Source organism: Diuraphis noxia, unplaced genomic scaffold (genome assembly GCF_037042655.1).
Source record: "Diuraphis noxia isolate RWA-SAM2 unplaced genomic scaffold, SU_Dnox_SAM2 contig0001, whole genome shotgun sequence".
Lineage (NCBI taxonomy): Eukaryota > Metazoa > Arthropoda > Insecta > Hemiptera > Aphididae > Diuraphis > Diuraphis noxia.
In genome coordinates, this window is record NW_028301711.1 from 44,913,367 (window position 1) to 44,939,850 (window position 26,484).

At 28.1% G+C, this 26,484-nt stretch overlaps 1 protein-coding gene across 1 annotated transcript in view; it reads left to right on the top strand.

Moving 5' to 3' along the window:
• Window positions 1-2,592: 2,592 nt before the first annotated feature.
• Window positions 2,593-26,484, top strand: part of LOC107166527 (SRSF protein kinase 3-like) — a 51,761-nt gene continuing 27,869 nt past the window's right edge. The window contains exon 1 of the mRNA XM_089216262.1: window positions 2,593-3,293. Within this exon, the coding sequence (XP_089072388.1) occupies window positions 3,223-3,293 (71 nt within the window). The 5' untranslated portion in view covers window positions 2,593-3,222. The remainder of the gene's footprint in view (window positions 3,294-26,484) is intronic.

A 26,484-nucleotide genomic window follows, 5' to 3' on the forward strand; every position in this document is an offset into this window, starting at 1 on the left:
ATAAAAAAAATTTTTTTCAACAAAAATTCTATTTCACAATTTGTTTAAGAACCTTTAAATTTGTTAAATAGAAGTTCTACTTTATTTAAATAAAATTATTTATTGTAAATACATATTAATATTAATTGATAGGTTGATAGGTACTATGTATAATTTAGATTTGACTGATTTGGGACTATGTATGTATTGTGTAGTACAAAAATTTGGATATTTTAGAGACTGCTCTTTACCCTTCAACGTTCATTTTAATAACTACTCGTATTGCTTTTGTTTCTCTAGCCTCATCACGTGTCCAAATCATCTCAATCTATTTTCTATTATCTTGTCTACTATTGACGCTACACCAATATTAGGTACCTCTCACATATTCGTTCCTTATTCTACCTTCTCTTGTCACCTCCACTCATCAATCTAAACATTCTCATTTTTTTTTCATTTTTTATTAAGATATAAATATATAATAAGTATAGTAATGTTAATTTTCAGATTACCATTCTGTAGTCTAATTCATATATATTACCTACATCAAAATGTTCAAAACTAGTTAGATATAATTTTTGAAAATGTAAAACTGGAATGATATATATAGTATCTATGCCGTTCGAAAACAGATAGATTGGTACTGTGTTATCGAATAAGTGAGTGGTGTGTAAAAACAATTACGATCACACTATACAAACAAACGTTATATAGGTACATAAATATATTTATTTCCTAAAAATATAGAAAAACCAATAGAAACCTCTTACCGACGTATTATATTTTCGTAACGTAAATGCTACTACTTCTTGGTAAGTAGGTACGTAAGCACTAAGCAGTCTGCGCTTGAAATGAAAAAAATAGTCACTTTGTAAAATGTGTGTGTGTTTGTGTGTGTGTGTTTTGATCGGTTTTCCATACATATTTATGACCTCATAATTGGTTGTCCAGCTGCGATTAAGCCCACGCACAAGTTTCAGCGGAGACGCATATTGCACTGCAGCTGATGACCATTGACTGACCACCCTGGTGGATGGACGGGGTGAAAGAAAAATGTTATAGATGTGGGGAGGGAGGGTTACGGAGAGCTGCCCGCGGCTGTGCATCGTAGAATAATATAGCTAACGTGTATACAATATATCTATACGGCGTGGTCCATTCATTCAAAGGTCTACCTTCACATCACACGTGTGAAAACAAAACGTACGTAAACTCGACTTTTCCCAATACAGACGGAACCATCTAAATAAGTGATTTTTTTTTTAACAGAATCAAAACAAAAGCGATGACTCTGTATATCTACTCGCGGGCATAAGAAACTCGTTCTTCTATATACAAAACACCAACATATTTGGAAGTATTTCTCTAACAAATAATTTTATGTTGTCGCGATTTCGCGAATCATTATTATTATTTTTATTTTTTTTGTTAACTAATTTTTAAAGTTTTCTACTGTTTTGAATGCGATAACATTTAATTTAATTTTCTTTGGCAGAATATTATCCAAAGTATTTTAATCTATAAAAACAAATGTCGGATGAATATTTGATCATAATTAGTTATAAGACAATCGATCTCGCTTAAAAACACCGGTTAATAATGAAAACCACTTAATCGGGACAATTCTTGAATTACGAATACAAATACATACTTGTAATCTAAACGTTCGCTGCTTATTTAGACTATGAATCCGGATAATCGGGACATTTTCAGCTATATATACTATTTATTCTTATTTAAATAAGATTAAAAATATTGTATTACGTATGTAATACCTGGAGTAGGTGTATACCGTATTTTTCTTATTTATAAATAGTTTATACGACATGTATCTATACGCATTAATATGTAATTTCTAATAATAAAATTCCGTTTTCAACAAATTCGTATTTCTTTTTGTTATTCAGTTTATTAGAACAACCACTTAATTAGGACAAAATAACACAAACCAATGTGTCCCAATAAAACGAAATTGAATGTACTTATCAAGTACCCGTTTAGAAGTATAATAGTGTACCAAAATTTTCTGCGGTACAACTCCCAACTTGGCTCATCTAAACTTTAATTAATTATCAGTTATGAGTTGTTAATTATATAGAATTATAAATAGTAGCTTAAGACTACTTTAAGTCCGATATTAAGTACTCCTAAAAAAAATCTATCTGCCTCGATATAAATGTCATTAAATAGTAAACAAACATAAAACAGTATAAGATTGTATATGTATACCTACAAAGTAATTTTTTTTTTATATATTAATTCATTTTAGATAACTACTGATCAAAGTTAGGTTGTAAAAAAATGTTTTCAAAAACATTACTAGTTTTTGAAGTAACGATGAGTGTCTTACGTTGACTGGATCACCCGGTATAATACGACGTAAAGTGCGTGCGTATAAATCGCGTGTGTATACGCACACGTACATGGGGCCAGCCAGCACTCCAACGGTGGGTGCGATTGTGCGCCGGCGCCCGCGTCCCCCGGTCTAAACGATTTACGTTGCCCGGCGCTACGGGTGACGACGACCCACATAACGGTCGGAGTTAGCGGTGGTGCCGGCGGCGGCGTTTTCCCCCTATAAAAGCCACGCGAGTGCAGCACGTACGGCGGCAAGCGCATAGCAGTCGCATTTGGTCGTTCTATCGACACGCACCGCTGAGGTATCGCGCACAAACGGTATCGATACAATATCAGTACGACAATCGTATAACGGTAACGGCACACGCCACTGCGATACATCCTGCAAATATCGTCAGCGAATAAAACACTTCCACCGGACACATCGTAGTCAACGGATTTTCGCCACTCAAAAAAAAAAAAATAAATAAATAAACCGTCGACCAGTCGCACATGGTGAGCATGGCCGAGACTTTTGGGCACCGTGGAGACGCTGACAACGGTTTACGGCTACTCGAGACGGCCGCAGACGTGGATGACCGCGTTCGCGGACGCAGTGGCTCGTCCAGCAGCGGTGGTCGACACAAGGGAAGTCGTCGGCGTAACGGCTCGGTGGCCAGCGAACGCCGCAGCAGTCGCCAGCCGGACGGCGCGGCCAGTTGAGGGTACGAGAGACCGCAGTCGCAGCGGCCGTCGTCACCAGCGCCAAGACGGGTCGGCGACCGCGGTGACAACAGCAGCAGCAGCACCGGCACCATCGCCAGCATCCGCACCAGCACCGGTAGCACGTGCACCACCGGACCCGCGGCGGCGGTGCTAAAGTCGACCCTGGCCAAGTACCCGCACATGTCGCTGTCGTTGTCGCCGCCGTTTAACCGGCGCCGGAACTTGCCGTCGTACAGGGGACGTTGTAGTCTGTGAGTGTGCACGATATATAATTTATAAATTCCCAATACAGGCATATAGGTTAGGTTTGGTTAGGTAAGGACCTTCATTTTTTTTTTAGTGTAAGGTACCGTTATCTACTCCTTGAAATAACCGTGGTATAACGGTCTGCGAATACAGACATTTATATAATATTAAAATAATAATTATTATAAAATCTAATTACTAGATTCACGACGTCTCTCACCCGCGAGCCACTACTAAACTTCCGGTGGACAGCGTGAGACGTTATGATATTATAATTTATAACAAGTAATATAATTACAACGAGCTGCTATCCTCGCACGTGTTGGTCGGACGTTTGACGAGGCGGCGAATTAATCATCACGCAATATAATTATTAATTATATTACTGTTTAGATATATATATATATATATTATAATATTTATGTCGTATTCGTGGATTTTACACATGATTATTTTATTTACCCCTATCAGCTGAATTCAAAAACTCTGATGTACAAAAATATTTAACTTGCCCGAGCGTACGTCTTCTTATATATTTATACGGTTACAGTCTCTGCCATCACAACTTCGTGCTAACTGTTGAACGACTAATGCAGCTGCACCACTGCATACATTCTAGTATAGTATTATTATTATAGTCGAGATTCGCCTGCGGGCCCATTTACGTTACTAAATTACTAAATATTATCATCGTTATTTACACGCAATAATGGCATTACGATTTTAAATTGTATGCTCTCGTTTATATCGTGTGCTCGTAAACGGCACCTACTAAATGTTTCAAACGATTATTTTCTCCGCTTCTTATTTTAGGCCGTCAACTATTTAGATTATGATAATACAGTAATACTGTTATCGCATTATGTACATATACAGCCGAAAAGTATTCGACTGCCTAATATTAAAACAATAATAATATTCAAATAATTGTTGATTATTATTATTATAATCGACTATCTCGTTATCGTTTGTCGTGGTCGGAAACCGCTAAGCCACACACGTCCACGTCATCGCGACTTCGCGAGCGCCTCGGCTGTCCCTCTGATAACAGAAATCGATATATTATTATACACGCCGAGCTGCACAAGGCGAATAATTCGTAAACAACGGACTTTAACGGACGTTTTTATTAGATACTGAAGTATAATAATATGGTTCGAGTTAATAAGAAAACATATTGTATTATATGCACAAATCGATTTTCGACTTAAAATTCAATGACAATTGTTTCTAGCTCGTCGTCGGTGTGTCTGATGCAGAACGCACATTGGTTTGTTCGTCATAATAATGTAGAGATCTAGATAATTAAATCTAACTAATTTATCTTGTATAAATAAAAAAAAATATGAATTATTTAAAGTAGATATTAAATTTTAACCGTCTATATATTTAAATAATACGTTCGTCTAAGATAAATAATCTAGATATTATAGGTACCTATTTATTATATATATGAAAATTATGAATTTACCTATAACTGTTAAATTTTTTAAATTATCGCATAAGTTTTATTTTCCATTTATTCAATTTGATTTACAAGTTTTTAACTATTCTTTCGTGTACACTTACATTTATTATACATATATGTTATACTGAAGTTATTTTCTAATAAAATACCTATATCGTCCATTCATGATGAGGGCTATCGTATTTAAAAGTTATTTCTAAATTTATTAAATGAAAGATGCGTGGTTATTATCATCTAAATAAAACTTGAAACTTGAATAAATTATCTGTTAATATGCATTATGGTTTATCTAGATAATTGGTTGGTTATTTTTGCACGACAATACAGATGCAGCACGTGATGCACATGGTGTATTGGTGTGTAATCGTTACATTGTTACCTGCATATTATATAATATTTTGAATTTTTACGAATGAAGGACGGTTGATAGTAGTAGTACGAGACGAGGTGGATAAAAGCTGCAGCAGGTGCATAATAATAAAAAACGGAAATATGAGATCATCGCTATACGCCATACGATTGCAATAATAAATAATAATAATTGTACATCAACAGACAAGATAAATTGTTCTTACCTAACCTTAAGGTGAATATAGACGGAGATTTGATTGAATTTTTGAGATAACTTAAATCATTGTTTACAAAATAAGAAGTGGGGGCTTTGAAAAATTGTCAACAATTTTAGGAGGCTATATCCCTACAAGCACCCCCCAATATCCACCTATACTTGATATAGTAATAAATAATAATGGGTTGTACGTCTATATTTTAATTACTGGTCTGTGTGTGTGATGTATATAATAATATCGTCATCATCAAACGAATTACCTTTTGCGAGTACAGCGATGATGCCATTTTATAGTCATTACACTCAAAAGCCTTTATGAATTAATAATAGTGCAAGCGCTGCCAATACTAGGTTATAATTAATATTGTATATTATTTGCGCATAATTGTGAGTAGGACGTAAGTACTCGTGTCGTAGTATAATATATAGTGTTTTGTAGAAGATGAAAATACCCGTCACCTGCTTTCAAACCGCTATAAAATTGAAAATGCACCAAAATACTGATAAATATTTCTTCGAAAAGCGCCATCAGAGTATAATATCACTTTGCTGATAGATATTATTAATAAATATTGAATCCAATCTAGAAACTTGCGTGAAAAGTGAACATGATGCGCGTAAAAAATACATTGGGAAACAGATAACTCATAATTTTGTGTAATGAATTGATGCGCATTATATCGTGAAATTTTTGGACAAAAGCTATATTATATGGGAAAGGTATAAAAATAATAATATTATTTCAATAAGCTTTCAAAGTTGATTGAAAAATTCTATGTTTTTAAAACGATAAACAGTTTTAGTTCTTTTTGACCAAAATAATTTTTTTTTATTATTATACTGTCAAAATATACCGTCGTCGTCCACCACTCACAGTAATTAAATTTAAGAACAGTTATATTTGAACTCTTTTTTTTTATTTTAATCAAGTATACAGACATAAAAGGACCGTCTAAATTGGTCCATCGAAATTAATTTATCAAAATTAATTTTGATCAATTAATTTATAATATTATTAATATTGCATTAGCATGAAATATGTTTTCATCAATTATAAATTTTGATGACTGTAATGCAATTTAACTATGTTTATAACAATAAATTATTCATACAGATACTGTTAACATTTCCTAGAGTTAATTTAATTTATTTTATCATAGTTACCTATAAATGATTCTACATTGTACCTAAAATGACAGACAATTTTAAGTTGAACTTTCCACGTTGATAAATAACACGTGCATATATATTTAATTTTTAACTGTACAGTGAGATATATAGTAATTACAAAACATTTCAGCCCTTTGGCTATGATAAGCCTCATTGAGCTTTTGCCAATTATGATTAAAATATGTTTTCGAATCTAACTTATCAAAGTGCCATTTTAAAATGTAATTTTTACTTTACATATAATTAATTTATGCATTAAATAAATAAAGAGACATTTTTCTTGTTTTTTGGAGTATCTAAATCTAGTCCTCAGTTATATAAATAGTAGATACCATTATATTAATAATTACTAAAATAATAAAAACCAAAAGATAAAGTTAAAAACCATCTGTTTATATTAGTACCATAATATAAGTTCTGATTTTACTCGCCACGTTTTTTCCGTAATATATTTCTTATAGTCAAATTGAAAACTTGGTTTTCTATAACAGAAACTTTACCTACTTAATGGAAAATGTCTTAAGAAATAATCTATCATTGTTATCCACCGTCAGTGGCGTACACTAGGGGATGGTTTGGGTGTTCAAACCAACCCCCTTGGTATTTATTACTATATATATGTATAGCCGCATAGATGTATAATAATTAATTAATACAATCTGAAAAATTTTTACATAATCCACAAACATTGAAAATATTTTTCTACGCCACTGCTCCCTGTTATTATTACATATTGTATATTTAATATTTGCGGTGATTCAGAATGCCTGTAATATCCTTTCGAAGATGATTTCTTAAGCATTATAATATGTTAACAGTACTATATTATACATCTAGAAAAAACACAATTTCACAGAATTAAATTTCAACTAACAAACTATGCAATTTAAAATATTGAATTACTCCATCATAGCTACATCAAGATTTGTATTGGTACTTGATAGAGATATTATAGTAATTACTGATTAGTGTTATAAATAACTTAAGTAACTTTAAAGTGAAAACAAATACATTTTAAAATATAGAAACAAAAATCTTATTTTTAAATTTATTAATCATTAATTGTCATCTGCATCTTATATATATATTATATTATATTATGTTTGTTTGACAATTATTCAACTCTTTTCATTTATTTATACATCTATAACAAATTAATAGAACATAGGTTTATCCACTCCTCCTTAAAACTATTAACTGTAATAAGGAAATATGATAGTTTTTTCGAATTTTAAACACGATATTATTTATTAATTTACATTACTAAACACATTTTAAAAGGCTTTGAATTTAATAATTTTTATACCGAATGGTTGAAAAGGTCTTCGAATTTCAATTTCACATACGTTTCTCAATTAGTTTATTGGAGGCACTGCGGTTTCAGTCGTTACCTACTTAAATGTATGTAACGTCAATTGAATAAGTAAAATTCGACTGGGACTTAAATACCACGTTAATATATAATGATTTATTTTGTAGTTTGAGTTATATGTAAGCAAACCCACAAACATTACTCTTGATTTTCTCAACTTACTTAAGCCCAACTTTTAAAATTGTTCAAGAACTAATTAACACTGAGTATAATGTATCTGCACACGTAACCTATATGAGATTTAATCTAAACCTAAAGAAGTGGAATTGAGTTTAATGTGATTAACAATTTTATAGTTAGGTTTAATAATCTTAGTTTAAAATTATTTAATTCACAAATGTAATTTAAATTTTAAAGTATTAACTATTCGAAAACTTTTCAAATGTTTTTAAAAATAAGAAATGAGAGTAGTAATTTGTTAAAATTGCTGAGATAACATACTATATAAATGAGAATACTTTTAAATTATACAATATATATTTGAATGTTTTAATTACATTTTATAGGATAGGTAGAGCAATTATTTATGAATTTATGATACAAAAACTTTACAAATAAAATATATATTATTATCATATGATCCTAACAATATAAAAATTAATTATTTCATAATTGTCCTTATTTAAATGTCTAAACGATAAATATAATATATATGTGTATTAAAACTTAATGCATGCAAAAATAATCATAAATTTACCTATTTATTGAATTTTATTATGTTATGATATATATTAAGTATTTAGGTAGGCTGCATTTGGAAATATACTTCAAGTTTTTACTTTTCAATAAATTTATTTTAAGTTAATATTTATTACTTAAACGTTAGTGCATAATTTCTTACTCTCGTAATTACTTTTCATCACACTATCACTGCACTTTTATAATAGAACGTATTAAAAAGTTACAGCTCTTAAGGGACGTTCTTTATTACGTGGTTTATATATAAATTTATTTTGCCATAAAAAGTGTGCGCTATATTATAAATTGTTTTATTATTATTATTATTCTATATAGGTACTCACTAAATAAATTCACTACTGCATATTCATTTAAATAAAATTACTGTATAACAAGGACGCGTTGGTATAACGACATCTATATAGTTTGATGTACCTATAAAAAAAAGTCTGATTTCATCTATATTATAAATAGGGAACAAATTTAAAAAGATTTTTCAAATATATAATATTATAGCCGAAAATTCACATAAATTCACTTAAATTATAAAAATATTTAAAGGCCTCTGCAAACCCTATAAATTTTTCAGCAAAAAAATGTTAGCAACAGTAAAAAATTAAGGTACTTGTTTATGCATCCAAACATCATTATATTTTAAAATAGAGCCTTTAAAAAGTACTTAGATTTTTGTCTAGCGTATAGTTACTTCATGTCCATAAATTGAATATTTTGAAATGATTATAAAATTGCATGTGCGTGCGTGTGAGTCATGTCAAATACGAATGATGGGTGATCAGTGAGAGACGAAAGTATACACACACTTATAATCGTTTAATACACAAAAACAAGCAGTAACCGCAAAGCACGCAGGAATTTCCTTAACAACTCATCACCTCAATTATGTTAAAAACCTATGTTTTTTTGTTTATAGTTTAGTGAATTCATAAAGTTGATAGATTATATGTCATTAATATCAAACATCATATTATCATGTATATTATTTTGTACATAAATAAAATATAGGTAATACCTGTATAAATATATAATGCATACATAATTTGGCTTGAAATTATAGTCGAGTCAAAAAAAGGAAAAATGTAAATCGTAATGTCTTTTTTATATCTTTTTGGTGATGTCAAAACATATATAGCTGATGAAATAGAAATAGAAATAAGCAAAATGATTTAAAAAATCAATTTATATAGTAATAAATTTAAATAATAATAATAATAATAATAATAATAAAGAAACTCGAGTTATAATTATATTATATTATATTATATATTATAATTATACACGCAAATAACTTGGCGAAAAAATATTTCTATCTGAATAATTGTGTGATATAAATATATTTTCTTTTCATTTTGATGGATTGTATTATTGTAAGTTTGACGTTTTTACGTACCTACTACTACCTATTAAAGATTGATGTACTCAAATAAAAACCTAAATACCATAAATAGACTATTTCTGTTATTAAAAAATATAAATCAAAATCATATTATCATTATTGGTGACACCGTCGTCAGTTTTAAAGAGCGCCACTAAAAATGGTGTAGACTTTAAAAAAAAAAACTTTTAACTTACAGGATACATTTAGGTGGAGCTACATTTGAACTTAAACGTGAGCAAGAACTTTAAATGTTTACTTCATACATTTTTTAATTAATTACCTCCAATATAAGCATTGAACTTTTTTCGAATTAAGGGCGTATACCCAGAAACTTGAAACGCACCAAGCCGTAGCTCCACCTATACGTATATAATGAGTGCAAACTGCAGTGTATAAGTAAACCTATTCCCAAACCTTTTATCCGTTATTATATTTGCCTCTTGACCATTATTGACATTTTACAGTGACGAACAATATTTTTTTATTTTCAATTATCAGCAGGGGAAAATTGTAATGAGAAACAACAATGCATCGTCTCAATTGATACTTGACATAAATTTACCCGTTTTATGAAACACCCCTCTAATGTATATTATAATAAGTATACATAACATATTATACTTTTATATATATATATATATATATATATGTGTGTGTGTGTGTTTATTATAACATTAAATATCTATCACTTACATAAGAATTACGATCCCTTTATTTAATATATTTTATAATATTGGACATATGTCGTACAATTAGGTGATATACGATTGCGAATGGAACGATTGCGAACGGACTTTTTTCCGTTTAACACCGTTGCCAGATTCGTTGTTAGTAAATTATATTTATATTATAAAAAGATTTTATGTTATATATTATTTTAAGTCAGTTATATAACCCCCACCCTCCAACACACGCAATGTTTTCAGTTTTAGAACAAACACAGGCACAAACTTTGACAATAATAAATTCTATTAAAAACAAAGTGCATAATCCAATGGCCAAAAAAGATAAATCTGGAATTGAGTAAACATTAAAAAATTTAAATGTTTATAAAATCCATAATAATCTAATTTTATATTTATAAAAAACTGAAAATTCCTACCAAGGAAAAAATTTAAACAAAAAATAAAAATACAGAAAAAACATTTTAAAAACTATTTTAATTTTTTAAATTTATTTGTGTATTTATTTTCTTGCAACTTATTAAACATTATTGAGTAGTTTTATTAGTATTCATATAGAATTTTTTTTTTAATGAATCATCATTTTAAACATAACCTATTATTTTGTTTAAATTTATTTTAATTAGTAACGTAGTTATAATGTCACATTTTATTATTTATATATAATATATATATTTTGAAATATAAACTTAGCAACGTAGCCTAAAAAAACGTTCGCAATCGTTCGGTTTTCGGTTAAAAAAACAAATTCATCGATAAGCGACATTCGTTCGCAATCGTGTTATACCTGTACAGGCCGTACAATTAGTTCAACATCTTATCAAACTGTCAATAAATTGTCATTATCGTGTCTGTTTAACATAATATATTATATGTACAACATAACACATCATAAGTACATTTTGTCATATTGTACACGGTCTGACACATTATAATATATTAGTTTAGTTATTGGTTATTTAATAATTTATTACAGTGTTTCCTATGACGTTTTCGATATGATGGCCACCTGGCACCTACTATAGATCCTTCTTCGGTCTGATGAGTAGTGACTCATAAAAAATTCTAGTTGTATATTATGTGATAGGTACTAGCATTATAATTTACAACTATATGTAATTTAACCTTTTAATCTTATATAATATGCATATAAGTTGTGAGTTGTGACCCATCAAAATAATTTCGCAACCCATTGCAAGTAGAGTGGGAAAACACTGTAATATTGCATCGTATCAAATATACACAATAGCACATGCATATAAAATATTTGATAGTAATTTGGATTTATCGTATATAGATACTGTATGTTTTACCAAGATCCTATACCAAAAAAAAATGTGACATATATGTTTAACGAATAAGATAAAGATAACGTAAAAACGTTTCAAATAAATATAAAATTTAAATAATTTAAGAATAATAAACTTTTTTTTACCGAACTATTGAAGTATTAGAAATATGCTGAACGTAATATTTTACAAAAATTAACATAAACTTTTGTTTCGGGATTTCTTCAATCGTAAAACTGTCATCACGCTGCTTCTAAGTTCGGCAAATAAAAGTACACAACCATGACTGGACCATTTTCCGGTCACTTAAGTGCCTTAAATAACAATTGTAATTTTTTAATACATTTCAATAGTGAAATAATTGCACGGCGTCGTGGATAGGCAACATAACATAATTATACTGTCGTTGATTCGCTTTTACAAACGGGTATTACACAAAACGACGTCGAAAAGTAATGTCTCGTGTTTTTGTGTATGAAATCTTAATGGTATCCTAAAATTAAACTAAAAAAGGCATTTTGTTTTAAAGTAACATATGAGCATTTTTAATTTGTGACATTTTAAATTTTAAAATATCGTAAAAAAATCCAACGTAAGAGCACAGATAAGTTTTATCTTTAAATTTGACAATATTCACTCTAATATTAAGTCCTATTAAAGTATTAACTATATATTTTAACTTAAAGTATTTTAGAATTCGTACAATCCTTTCTTTGTAAGTAAATTTCTTTCATGTGTCTGTAGTCTTTAATACTTTAATATCACATTATCACAGTTCTTAGCATGTCAATCGATATTAGCAACTGACGTGCGTAAGTTGGTTAGGTTTATATATTAAAAGTGTATTAATCTTAAATTATTAAATTTTATATTTATTTGAAACGTTTTTACGTTATCTTTATCTTATTCATTAAACATATAGGTATGTCACATTTTTTGGTATAGGATCTTAGTATGCGAATATTTAGCCGATTCAACACGACGATTGTATTTCAGCTGACAATTAATATGAACTATCAATTCGATGACATTTCACATTAGGAGAGATGTACTTTAAGTATTTGGAAACAGTTTTTGAGTTCATAGTGAGGCTTAAATTGAAAAAAAATATTGGAACTTTTGTCTCGTTGAGAATCGCTGAAATATTATAGTTTAACAGACTTCTGTAAGTCACAAACGTTTCACTTAAAAATCTATTATTTAAAACGGGTCTCAGTACAACAAACTAATTTTAGTTCTTAATTTTTAATAATATAAAGAAATATATTAAATTTTTTTAATATTTGAAAATATATTCTGCAAAATTTACGTATCTCAATATACATCATTTATACGCAAATTTGGAGCATTTGTTTTTTTGTAGACCGCGCGTTAAGAGGATGCTACTCACATATTTGTTGTCTCCGTCTTATAATTGCGTAACATAGCAAATTTACGATTAGCAGATCACGTTTAATTTCGTGAGTTTAAAAATTAGAGTAAAATAACCTATTATGAAACTTGATAGTAAGAACATTATCTTTGTTTGTAGGTGGATTTTTTCCGATAACGCAGTTTTTAAGTAAGTTATGAGCATTTTTAATTTATGTATAACTTGCTATAAAATTGAACTAACCCATATACAAGCACAGATAATGTTCTTAACAACAAGTTTTATAATAGATCGATTCCCTCTGATTTTTTAACTAACGGAGCTAAACGTGAATTGCTGAGTATAAATTTGCTATCTTATGCACTTGTAAGACGGAGACAACAAACGGTTGTGTAGCGTCCTCTTAAGTTTTAAATGAAACAGTCTACCCTCCAATTAAAAAAGATAATTGTGGTGAAATTAAGAAGTTATAGAAACTAGTAAGGTTAAATTAGTTAATGAAAATAATTATGAAATACAATTGGTATAAATATCTAATGATAATAAAAAAAAGGTCTCCCATCGGGAAAATGTTGATAAAACCGAAAGCCGGGGAGTTACAAATTTTTAAATTTGTGTTACAAATAGTTACTAATGAGTTACAAAATAATGGCGATGGCCCGGAGTCGATCAGTTAATATCGGAGGGCTACGTGAAGTTGGCCCCCCATCAGAAAACTGTTGATAGCGCCCAAAGTGGGGAGTTACAAATTCTGAAAAGTGTGTTACAAATAGTTACAAATGAGTTACGAAATATTGGCAAAGGTCCGGTGTCGGGGGGCCAACTTCACGCACGTAGCAACTGCAGTAAATATTACAATGATAACATTATCATCGATAGACCTGATTCGTTTTACCTAGTGATTGATGTTTAAGTACTTATCATGTATGTAATTTGTTCAGACTTAACAACAATCTAAATTAACAATATCCAACTAAAAATAATATAACTAAAATTTCCATGCACAATTCACTGCTGTGAATGTGGCATTGCCAAGGTATAGCATCGTTAAATACCTTAATCAAAGCCTTTAAAAACGACATGGCGAAATAATAAAAGCCAATCTAATTAATATAAAACAAATTCGGCCTACTGAAATCTCTTCAAACTAGGTGCTAATATTGTCAATAATTTACCTAAATCAAATTTTACGAAACTCAAAATTAAAATCAATCATTATATAGTATTAAAATTATTTCTAACAAAACTAAAGATTACAGTAACTTAAATCTTAAATCATCAAGACTTTTAATATTACGCAAACCAATACAAGGAAAAATTCGTTAATTTAACATTTTTATAGGCACCGAAACTATTAAAACCAGTTAAAAAAAAAAAAAAACTCTAAATCTGCTATTTTGCAATCAAAAATTATGTTTTGTACATAATAAACGATATGATCAAAAGACAATTCAAAGATCCCAAAATTTGCAAAATCAAGGTAGTAGTGTGGTTGTAATAATATAGTTTTTTTTCTCAAGTGATAATTAATTTAACTATAATATAAAATATTAAAATAAAATTTTTTTATTCTTTTTAGGGGGCGATAAATATTTCAATCCCTGGCTTGGTATTTTCTGGCATTGCCTACAAATTTCGATAAAATAATAATAAAAACAATGCCGTTTAGGAGTGGGTGGTAAAGGAGATAGTTTCTCCGAGTGATATATTTTTAGGAAAGGCAGCATGTTTTGAGGGTGGAACTAAACAAAAATGTTGTAACTTAAAATCATTTTTCAACATACTAATAAATTTAAATTATTCAGAAATACAGATGATATTAAGAAAAAAAGTCACCGATAAGAAAGCCTCACGGAAAAAGTCTCAAATTAGTATTTTATTTAAATTCAGTCTATATAATAGGTCAAAGGTAAAACATGTCACATATTTTATTGAAAATAATTGAAAAACAACTAAATTAAATAAGTACTTCTCTAGGATTAAAAATTATTCTCCCATATTCACGAAAAAACATAAAAACAAAATTATTATTCTCTACATAATTATCTAGATATTTTCCTTCAATTCAATTGATTCTTACAAAAAATGCATGTACATATATAATAGTATAATAGATTTAAATTCAGTCTTTTATCGGATAAGTATTTTAAAATACAATAACATGTTAAATTCATTGAAAATAATATAATAATATAAAAAAACATATAATATAAAAAAATATATAATATAAAATATGTCTTATAGTTATAATATTATTCAAAAAATAGGGAAACTTTTTTTTCCGGAGACTTTTACTAATACGGATAGTAACTGCAATAGAACAGTATAATTATTATACTATGTATTTGTTTTCATGAAAACAACATTTGGATAATCTGTGGTAGCCATTGGGATATTAATATATTATTATTCCCGCAGTGGTGTAAATAATATATTACGCTGCTTGCACCAACAGCACATCATACTTTAAGAGCACTCAGACCGAAAAATTAAACTTTTCATTCGTATTATGCTAGCGTGTAAATTATATAAATATATATGTTACAGCAGTATCCATCCAAATATACATGATTGTGTCTTTCGTGTTGGTTCTCTTATACTGGTTATAATATATATTATATACCATATACCATATACTATACCTGCATTTTACATTAACAGTTTAAAATGTTTCATCTGTTTATTACCTATAGTATTTAGTATCTAATGATTTTAGTACACTTTCTTCTCTTACTAAGACGATGTGAGAGTAGCAATACCGAGCTTGATTGATTGGATAACAAATAACTTAATTTTGACATCAAAGGTTTGATTTAATATTTTATATCTCAGTTATTATTATTATTATTATTTGAATGGACATTTGGAAGCGAGTAAAATTAAGTGGTGCCGCGTTGGAAAATAGCTGAAAAACATTATGACGTATTTAAAGAAACGGTAGTAAAAAGCGACATTTTAAAATCTGCCCACAAGTGTCATATTCGTTAGCACAGCATTGAGTACAGAACTATAGTACGTAATATAATGAAATTATTCATTTTGTCTACGGTTGTACCTATTTCAAACACTCGTATCTATATATATTTTTCTATATATACCTTCGTTAGTAATATTTAGAACAGCACTAATATATATATATATAACATAATATTACTAAATATCTACTAATTTTTTTAAATCAATACAATGAATATTATATTTAGCATATTTTTGGATTTGTATATACATCATACATCATGTATATTATATCTAAATTTCTAAACCAGTTTGATCAGTATTAATAATTAATAATCAATAAAACGTCATAAGCACAAATAAAAGCGACTATAGTTAGGTCTTTCGAGAAAAAAATATAATGCCCTCTAACTAATAATATTATCGTATTTGAATAATAAAGATGTATGTAGTATGTACTTTAAATAATATGGATTTTTATAAAAAAAAAGTGTATAAAGGTTGTCCCATCAAAATTATTTACCTTAGTGACTACACATGTCAATATATGTCACATATTTAAATACCTAGTGTACAAAAATAGCATTTATAATACATACAATATTTTACATCAACTATAAGCATGGTCGTTCGAGCAAAACATTTATATTTTGTAAGATTCAATTGTTTTAACAATAGAACATTTAAATATTCCAATAAAAAAATATTATAAATAATATTATATACTCTTATAGCATGAGTAATTCCTCGTTATGACTTTATGAGTAATAACATTTCAAAATTGACGTTGAAAAGATGATTTTTATTAGAATAACTACATTTATGCTTTACTGCTTTAAATTAAAATATAAATTTATTGACTATAGTAAAAGTGTTTTTTTCAATATTCATTATTTTCAATTACCATAACTTAATATCATTATAAATTAAATTGAATAATTAATATAAATTATAAATTAAATGTTACACATTGAAGTTTATTTATTAAAAAAATCACTGATAAAAACTCTTGGAACTCAGGATTACGTGATATATATTATTTTATTACAAATAATTTATCACGGAATTTGATGTTATTGATCTTACTTTCATAATTTATTTCTATACAAAGATTTAGTAAAATCCAATTTTTTTTTTTAAATACAATTTATATAATATTTAGTTACTTAAGTAGGTACAAACAATTCGGTAGCATTATATTTAATACGAACAGTTATAATATTCACAGAGACAGAAAAGCTTCCACGTATTGTGAGGCTTTACGCGTAGTCTGCGTAATAAGGGGTGAATTTGCATTGTTTTATATTAAAAATTTAAACCCATGTCAAAATAATATAAGCATAATAATTATTACTCTCTACTAATTTTAACATCAATATTATTTCCTTGACATTAAATACGAAAAAATATTCTATTCTTATATACTTATATTTATATACTCGATGATGAATTCGTGCCGGGTGAACCAACTGCAGCAGCATAATGGTGAGCAAGAGATTCTATAGAATCCCTCCAACTCATTTAAAACTTATAAACTATTTTGATCGAGTTGGTAGCTAATACTAACTTTGGAATCAAAACTTATGACAAAATTACAATAGTAACACCCAGTTCTATAATGGTGTCAATTTATATGCAATGCATATTATGCATTTATAGTAAAATTGTTAATGCTTCCGGAATTACTAAATTTAATGTAACTATAAAATATTATGTGTTAACAAGTATAAGAACTGAATCCAGATTTGAAATAGGTAATACAATTTTTGATTATATTATATTATTATTTCTCTGATTATAATTTAGTTTATTTTAATACACAATTTAAAGAATGGCCTAGATTTCGGAGATTACAACAGTAAGTGGACGATTATTCAATTAGTTTATTCAAAAGGAAATTTGTAAACTTAAGTAATTAAATTTAATAATCCTTTTAGTTTATTAGTTGCTTGATTTTAAAATCCCAATCATTGTTAATTGAAATTTATTAAATATACTCTATATTAAAAAAAAAAATTGAGTATACAAATGATGTAATTGAGAAAAAAAGATTTTATTTTAATAACTTAATTTCATCATATCGACATATTATAACATTTGCCCATGGGTTCTGATGGTTTACTAATTTAAAGTGCTAGAGAATTTAGCCTTATAGGATCTCCCTATAAATCACCCTAATTTAGCTTGAACTTATTACCCCCCATTATTTTAAATCACTAAATCTTCCAAAAATAAAACTGGAAAAAAATAAAGTTTTTGCCGGTATAACTTTATTGTAATTGTTTTTTTTTACCCTAGAGTTCAGATATTGAGTGTTTAGTAAAAGAGATATATGTATTTACGACTAATATTATTTTTCTCTTATAATTTAATAATAACTATTGATTTTGTTTGATTTGTTTGTGTCACAGACTCACAGTATTATTTTACTCATAAATGAAGTAGCTATTTGATATTCTTAAACTTCGACATAATAGGTTGTACTTAGTAAGTCTTAGATCATAAAATATTTATTATAATTACCAACCAAGAAATACTTTAAGTGCTTGAACATTTTTTAATATTATACCTATACAAATGAAATTGATTCTCCTGCAGTGAAAATAATATTGATTTTACTTCATAGTACATATAGCATAATATGATCAGAATATCACATTCATATTTAATTTAATAATTCATCTACCACAGCAGCTATCGATTTTATTTTTCATTTTGTTTAAATCCAATAACAAATACACTAGGCTAAATTTTAAACAAGTTTTTATTTTAAAGTTTATAAATTCAATATAAAAATATCACTATACCTACCTATTGGTAATATTTACTGAAACACGTTGCAAAATCTTAAAAAATAAAATGAGTAATAAATTACAAACATATTTTACCATCTGCGAAAATTATATTCTGACTTGGGTATTTTGTTAAAGTTTATTTTTTTCAGATTTTACAGTATTCTATAAGTACATTTATAAATATTATTTATTTTATTACGAATTTATAGGACAAAAATGTAACATTTTTTTTTTGTTTTGTGTTATTGAAATGTTTAAAAAAACCATTGAGTATTCCTTATTTTTAAATTATCTAACTTGTGTATGCAGTCTACATGTACATTGTACATATCTTAACATTACTTAATGTATTTTTGTTAAATTATCAGTTCGATGAGTTAATTGTTGAAATATTTTAATATTCATAGCATTATTTTAGACCAGAATCAACAATAATAATTAGATTAAATTTAAATTGTTTCCGTTATAAATTAATAATTATATACATATTCATAAAAACGTTCCATTTTAAATTGTGTACCGTATAACCTCTTTAAAAATTGAAACACTATCAAATACAGTATGAAATATAATCTAGTACCTAGTATCTATGCATATTATGTAAGTACAAGCGAGAAGATTGTTTTGAGAGCTTAAAAAATCGTTGTCTTTAAAAGTTTCAATGGCTTCAAGAAATATTATTAAAACTCCCATTAACTGAACTTCAACTGCACTTGACTTCAAAGAATTAGACTTCTGGCGCAGCAATTTCAGCCTACAATCGTATGAGCATAATAATGATGAAGTCTTTAAATGTATATAGAAAACGATAATTCTAGTAAAACAGACATTTTTCTAGTTCTATTAATTAATATAATAAGGATTATAAAAAAATATCCAAAACTGTTTAAGAAGAAATTGTTATTTGAAATATTCTTAAATTTACGCCATGAATAACATATTCTGTTTTAAATTTCAAATAAAAAATTTATGAAGAATCAAATTGTATTAAATTAAAAGCTGCAAGGTTATAAGATTAAAAAAATTAAACAAAACAAAAAAAATATTTTTACGTGATTTTGATCAATTTTGTTTAATATATATGAACATTATAAATGCTTATAAAAAAATCGTTAAACTATATTTTTGATATTTTTTAATTGCGTTAAGAAAAACTGTTATAACTTATAATTTATAAAGGATCTTGTAGGTATAAAATTTATCAAGCTTTATGACCAATTACAACAATTTTAATCAACCACCTATAAAAATATATTTAGAAAATCAAAAATTTCATACACCATTATAAAATTAATTGGTACATACATTGATTATTTAAAACAAATTACGAAAATGTTTTTAATGAAAAATAATATTTTGTAAATTTTTAAGGGAAAACAGCTAAAAACATCACACAAACCAATGTGGACACAGTACACTTTTTAAAATGGATATTTCAAGAAATTGACGTTAAATAATAATTTGGCTTAAATTAGTTCTGTAGTCATATTTTCCGTCATAATTGTATTCTGAAGTCAAAGGTTCCTATAACTACCAATACTTAGGCTTACTTGAAAATTAATCTTTTTAAAGTTTTTATTAATTTAACATTTAGCTTGGAAATTGGTGTAGTAATATATACGATTTTAATGAATTTAGATAAATGTTAAATGTTGATTAATATCTTCAGAACTACGTAAATTACGCCATAATATATGTTATATACATAACTACAGTTGTTTGCTCCTAAAACAGTCTGAAATCAAACTGTTTTAGATAACTAATGAACACCTATAGATAGATAGTATGTATAACCTTAAGAGGACGCTACACCCACATGTGTTGTCTTCGTCTTATACAAGTGCGTAACCCAGCAAATTTTACGCTCAGCAGATCACGTTTAGTTCCGTTAGTTTAAAATTTTGAATGAATTGATCTCTTATAAATATTAGAGGTAACATTAATATTGATATTAATATTGATTTGTCTTCTGGGGGGGGGGGAAATATCCATTGGGTCCAAAAATCCAAAAAAACATGTAATAGGTAGGTATGAAGGTAAAAATGTAAAATAAATATTTATATTAAAAAATTTAAATGGTTAATTAACATATACAAATTTATATTAGTCGTCTACAATACAAAATCTAAATTTCTTTTCTTCATCGATGCAAATTGACTACACCCTACAGAGGCCGTGATTATAATTCTTAGAACTTCTGTACAGATTTCTGAAAAAAATTATTATTCATACGTAGTTTGATGTCTAGGGAGAGGCCATGGCCTCTATGCCCCCCCCCCCCTAAACGCCGCGCCTGCTTTTTACTGTATTTTAATTTTAAAGCGAGTTATGTGTATATTAAAATTGTAAATGCCAAATGGTTAGGTTTTTTTAAATCAAATCTTAAAATAATCACAACACGCTTTAAAATTAAAATATAATTAAAAGCCTATGAGAAACCTTCTATAATAATATTACGTTTTATTTTAATAAGAGGTCAACGCATTCTAAATTTTAAACTAACGGAACTAAATGTGATCTGCTGTGCGTAAAATTTGTTATGTTACGTACTTGTAAAACGGAGACAACACATGCGTGTGTAGCGTTAAGAATTTATTGAAATGTTTATCAATTTATAGTTTATATTAATGTTTTAAAATGTTATATGTTCATTATTTGTTTACAAATTATTTTCCATCAATATTTCAATTTATTTTCATTAATTATTATTATTATAGGTTACGTGGTTTTCACCTAGTTAAATGTTATTTTTAATTAAAACATATACTGAACGTGTCACGTGAAGTTTATTATGATTATAGCATGATTGGTATTTTATGTTATCACAACGTGCTTACAGGTCCGTCACCGACTGACTAAACTATTATATTTTATGAATATAAAACTTATTTCGTATTAGGTACATTTATACACTTATCAATATAAATAAATATTTATTATACATAGTATCATGACTCAAGATAATATATAATATTGTATCAATCATTTGTATATCTCAGTCGCTTACTGTTTGATTAGTTTATTAATTAGTCCTTATAAGTTATAATTTATAGTAAAAGTAACACTTTTAAAGTTCAAAAGTTAGTAAAAACAAAAATACTTTTTATAATTTTAAAAAACAAAAAGAATTTCGAGTGTTTATGACATTTAGTGGAATATTAATTGTCTTTCAGTTTTTCATAATATCTTAATAAAATCTAACTTTTAGGTATCTCGAATTTGAAAATAGTTTAATTCGATGATGCAAATAATTGTTTGAAGTATATAGTTTACAAAAGTACGCCATTCAAACTTTATACTCATAATTAGAAACTTGAATTTCTCAGAATTAAGTTCTGGTGACACAGTTGAATTCGGTCATCTTTTTACTTAGTTATTAGTTAATGTAAAAAAGTGTTTATTTGAGTTATTTCACTTAATACAATTTGAAAATTTTAACAAAATAAACAAAATGTTGGCGGAGAGAAGTTGCTCTCAGTGTTTAATCCACAATCATAAGACTAACTGAAAAAATAAATGCTTCGACGCTCACAGTTTTTCCATTGCAATTATTAAGCTCCTAATAATTCATATAATTCATATTATACAATATGATGATGTTCTTGCAGAGAAATTTAGAAAGATCAAGGGCCAATGTATATAAAAATAGAACTTTACTGACTCTTCAGATTTTGGTAACATCATTATAGTTTTTGAATTTGACCTCTCAATAGTAATTTATTAATATTTTCCACGGATAAGGGCTATTTGTTTGTATTTTTGTAAAGCTGCTTTATCATTATTTCATATCAATTGAGTGCACCTCAACCAAATCTAAAAAAAAAAAAATCAATTTAGAAATTCAATACCCTACACTCTAATTCACGGATGAATCAATTTTCTTTCAAATCAGATAAAAACTGATTTCGTTTTTACAGACACTTAGGTATTTTCGTCTTACAAATGAAACGTGATGAGCATTTTTAATTGAGACGAAAATCTTCTAAAAACTGGAAATCCATACTATTTTTTTACTTATAGGCTTAAATTTAAACGATGAAAATATATTATATGAAATACCTACAATCGTAGTAAAAAGTGAGTATTATGTTTAAACTATTCACAGTATATAATGATAAATTTTTATAAAAGTGGGTATCATTTATCCGTAAATTATATCATAAATAAAACCTTTACAATACCTACTTAACTACATATTTAAAATAAAAATGCAAACAATTGTTAGTAAATTTAGGGATGCATATGTGTAATATTGTGTATATTATTATAACAAAATTATCTAAATAAGAATGGAATGTTTGTAGAAACTGGTCACGTACATGGTACATTCGTCTCATTTAAAATCTTTATTTAAGTTTTAAAACAACATTTTTTTTTTAATGTTATCTACTTTACTTATATATATACAATATTTACATCAATATTTTAAACTATGGTAAACTGCAAACACAAGTAAGTACTCAACAAGTAAATGCAAAACATTAGAAGAAAACATAAAAAAAATAGAATATTCAAGACAACAATAAATTAACTAAACATCGAATTAATAAGCTGGTAAATTAACAGTTTAATAACAAGGTAGGGACACTAAACTAAGTTTAAAATTTAAATTCATAGAATTAGCATAACGTAGTACCTACATTGTGAGTTAAGGCTAATTGTGGTCATAGGAGGTAGTGGAAGAGAAGACATTAAATTGTAAATGATTCTGGACTTCTGGAGAAGTTTATAGGTACACGGAATTGTATTCTAGGTCGGGAGCATTTCATAACCATTTAATAGAGTGGAAATAAAATTAAGATAGCATTTAAACGGGCTAAATTGAAGGCAAGAGTGGGCATTTTCAGTATAATGTAATATATAAACATGACAAAGATGATCACCGATCAATATCGTAGCGATGTGGTCAAGGAAGTTGAGAAATTTATTTTGGACGCGTTCATTTCACAGCGGATCTTTGGCCAAGCATTGAGTTGACAGAACTAAACACATAGGTATGTAGCCATATCCCAAAAATGTTGAGAGCTTAATCAGTGGTAATATTATTGTGATGAATAGATAAGAATGATGTAAATTCCAAATTATTAAAGTGAAAAACATGATTAAGAGAAGTACCATTAAGGGCTGCGCCACACTAGAGCGGTTTCAACGCGCGAGCACCGCGCGTCAAAAACGCGAGATGAAAACGCATACCATTTAATGGAGTGCGTCAGACTAGCGCGATTTTACCGCACGTTACCGCGTGACACCGCTGTATGCCACGGTTTTGCGTTTTCACCGCGCGTCAAAACCGCTCTAGTGTGGCACGGCCCTAAGAGTTAAGAGAATATCTGTAATGTATAGTATCTTGATACCTGATAATAAATTCATAACATAACATGTTTCATAATACATTTAACTTTAAATCAAAACGATTAAGAAAATGCGAGAAAAAAACTATAACTCGAATTAAAGTGTTCGACAGCAACTAGGAATGTACATTTTTGACTAAGCGTTCATATCTTCACTGAAGAGGAAGGATTTAGCACAAGTGATATAGTCAGTAATGGTTTTATTGTAGATGAAATGAAAAATGATTTAAACTAACACTGAGAAACACCGGAATCTGAATGAAAGAAATATCGTTTCAAACTGAAACAGAATTAAGGACCCTGAAGAATGGTTAATCACCTGTTACTAATGAAGGATTTTATCCGGAAAATTATCACATAGCAGATTCCGACCATTTCAAGTAAGCGAAATAGGATACGGATATCATATCATTAAATGTTTAATTAAACATCACACATTACAATGAATATAGCTCATATTTTTGAACTGTTATTTTAATGTATCTGCTGCATATAATTCCCTATAGATTATATTCTAAATTTTAAATTACCTACTCACCACATCTAACACTTTTTCTGGGAAATTGCACAAGCAAACTAAGGTTGTTTGTTTAAAAGTCAGAGTAACTGTAATTAGTAATAATATTCGTATAAATTGTGAGTTTATAGGTTCCTCTGTAAATCTTGACGGTGGTTTTGGTTTATCCATTAACTGAATACTATAATACCGTGTTGCTTAGTGCTTATGCGTATATTAAATTGTGGCGAGCGTATACAGTTAAATTATTCATAAAGCAATCCGTTTTTTTTTTAATGTTACGTAAATGTATAATAACAAAGTGGTAAACAATAATAATTTTAATTCGGCAATATTCGACATAAAACCACTATCCATCAGCTGCTATTATACCTGTACGTTTGTACACCTACTTAAATTACCAAAATACGAGTTACAAATAACGGTGTTGGAATATAGCGCTGAATAGACAGAAATTATAATATATGGTGGGTACCTAGGTACCTACTTATTAATTCAATGTTTTAATTCATATTTAGTAAAACGTCACTCATCTCTCAAAAATTAAGTGTGAATGTGAACAAAATTCATATTTTTAGAGAGGATTGGAACGTTAATAGGCCGTTCAAATAAATTTAATTTTTAATCTTTTTTTATATTACTAATGAACTGTGCATTATTTTTTATTAACCTATGCATATGCAAATTTAAAATTTAAAAAGTACATAATATAACATATCTGTAGATACTTATATATTTTTAAGTAAATAATTTAATAAACGACTCAATATGAAGGCATAAAAAACGTACGTTTAAAAAAATAAATGAAACGTGATCGCGATCATGAACGAGTTAATTTTATATGGGTACTTAAACTTAACGCGAAAGAGTTCAGTTTTTAAATGAACTTTCAAATCACGACGATTTAGTTGTTATTCTTATTACACCCTTGTTCAGTAACTGCTCTTTGTGTTGTCGAACTTGAGTTTCGGCTAAGACGTCTGCAGCATACATTAAAATTTAAACACAAAGACAAATTAATATAATTTATTTAATTAAACTTATGGATTGTACTCTAAACACATATACTTTTATGCCAACAGGTATAGTTTGTATATTTTCAAATACAGAAAAAAAATTAAACTTATGGATTAAAGAAAAAAGTTCTTCATTATATCAATACGTCGCTTATTGTCGTTGAATATCATCATCAACCAGAGAAAATGGTTAATCGAGACCGAATAAACCAGCGTTCTATATAGACTATAATAATTATAGTAATTATTACTGGGGTTTATGTATATATTATTATAATGTTACTTATATCATAGTACGACGCTCATCGAATAATAAACCACTCAGAGATTTATTAGCCATAAGCCAATGTTGAATAATTTAATCGAAAATCGGTAGTTAATTAATTTTAGAACATATAAACCGCAAGGTACCATGAGCTATATCCACACTACCGCGTTAAGTCCATTGTCTACAAAAATCACGTCAACACCGCCGTGATTGTTACTCGACTTCGAGCGATTTTTTGTTTGTTCATGTTCGTATAGAAAATTTCATAACTGTCTATCTACTCATTCAAATCCTCTCA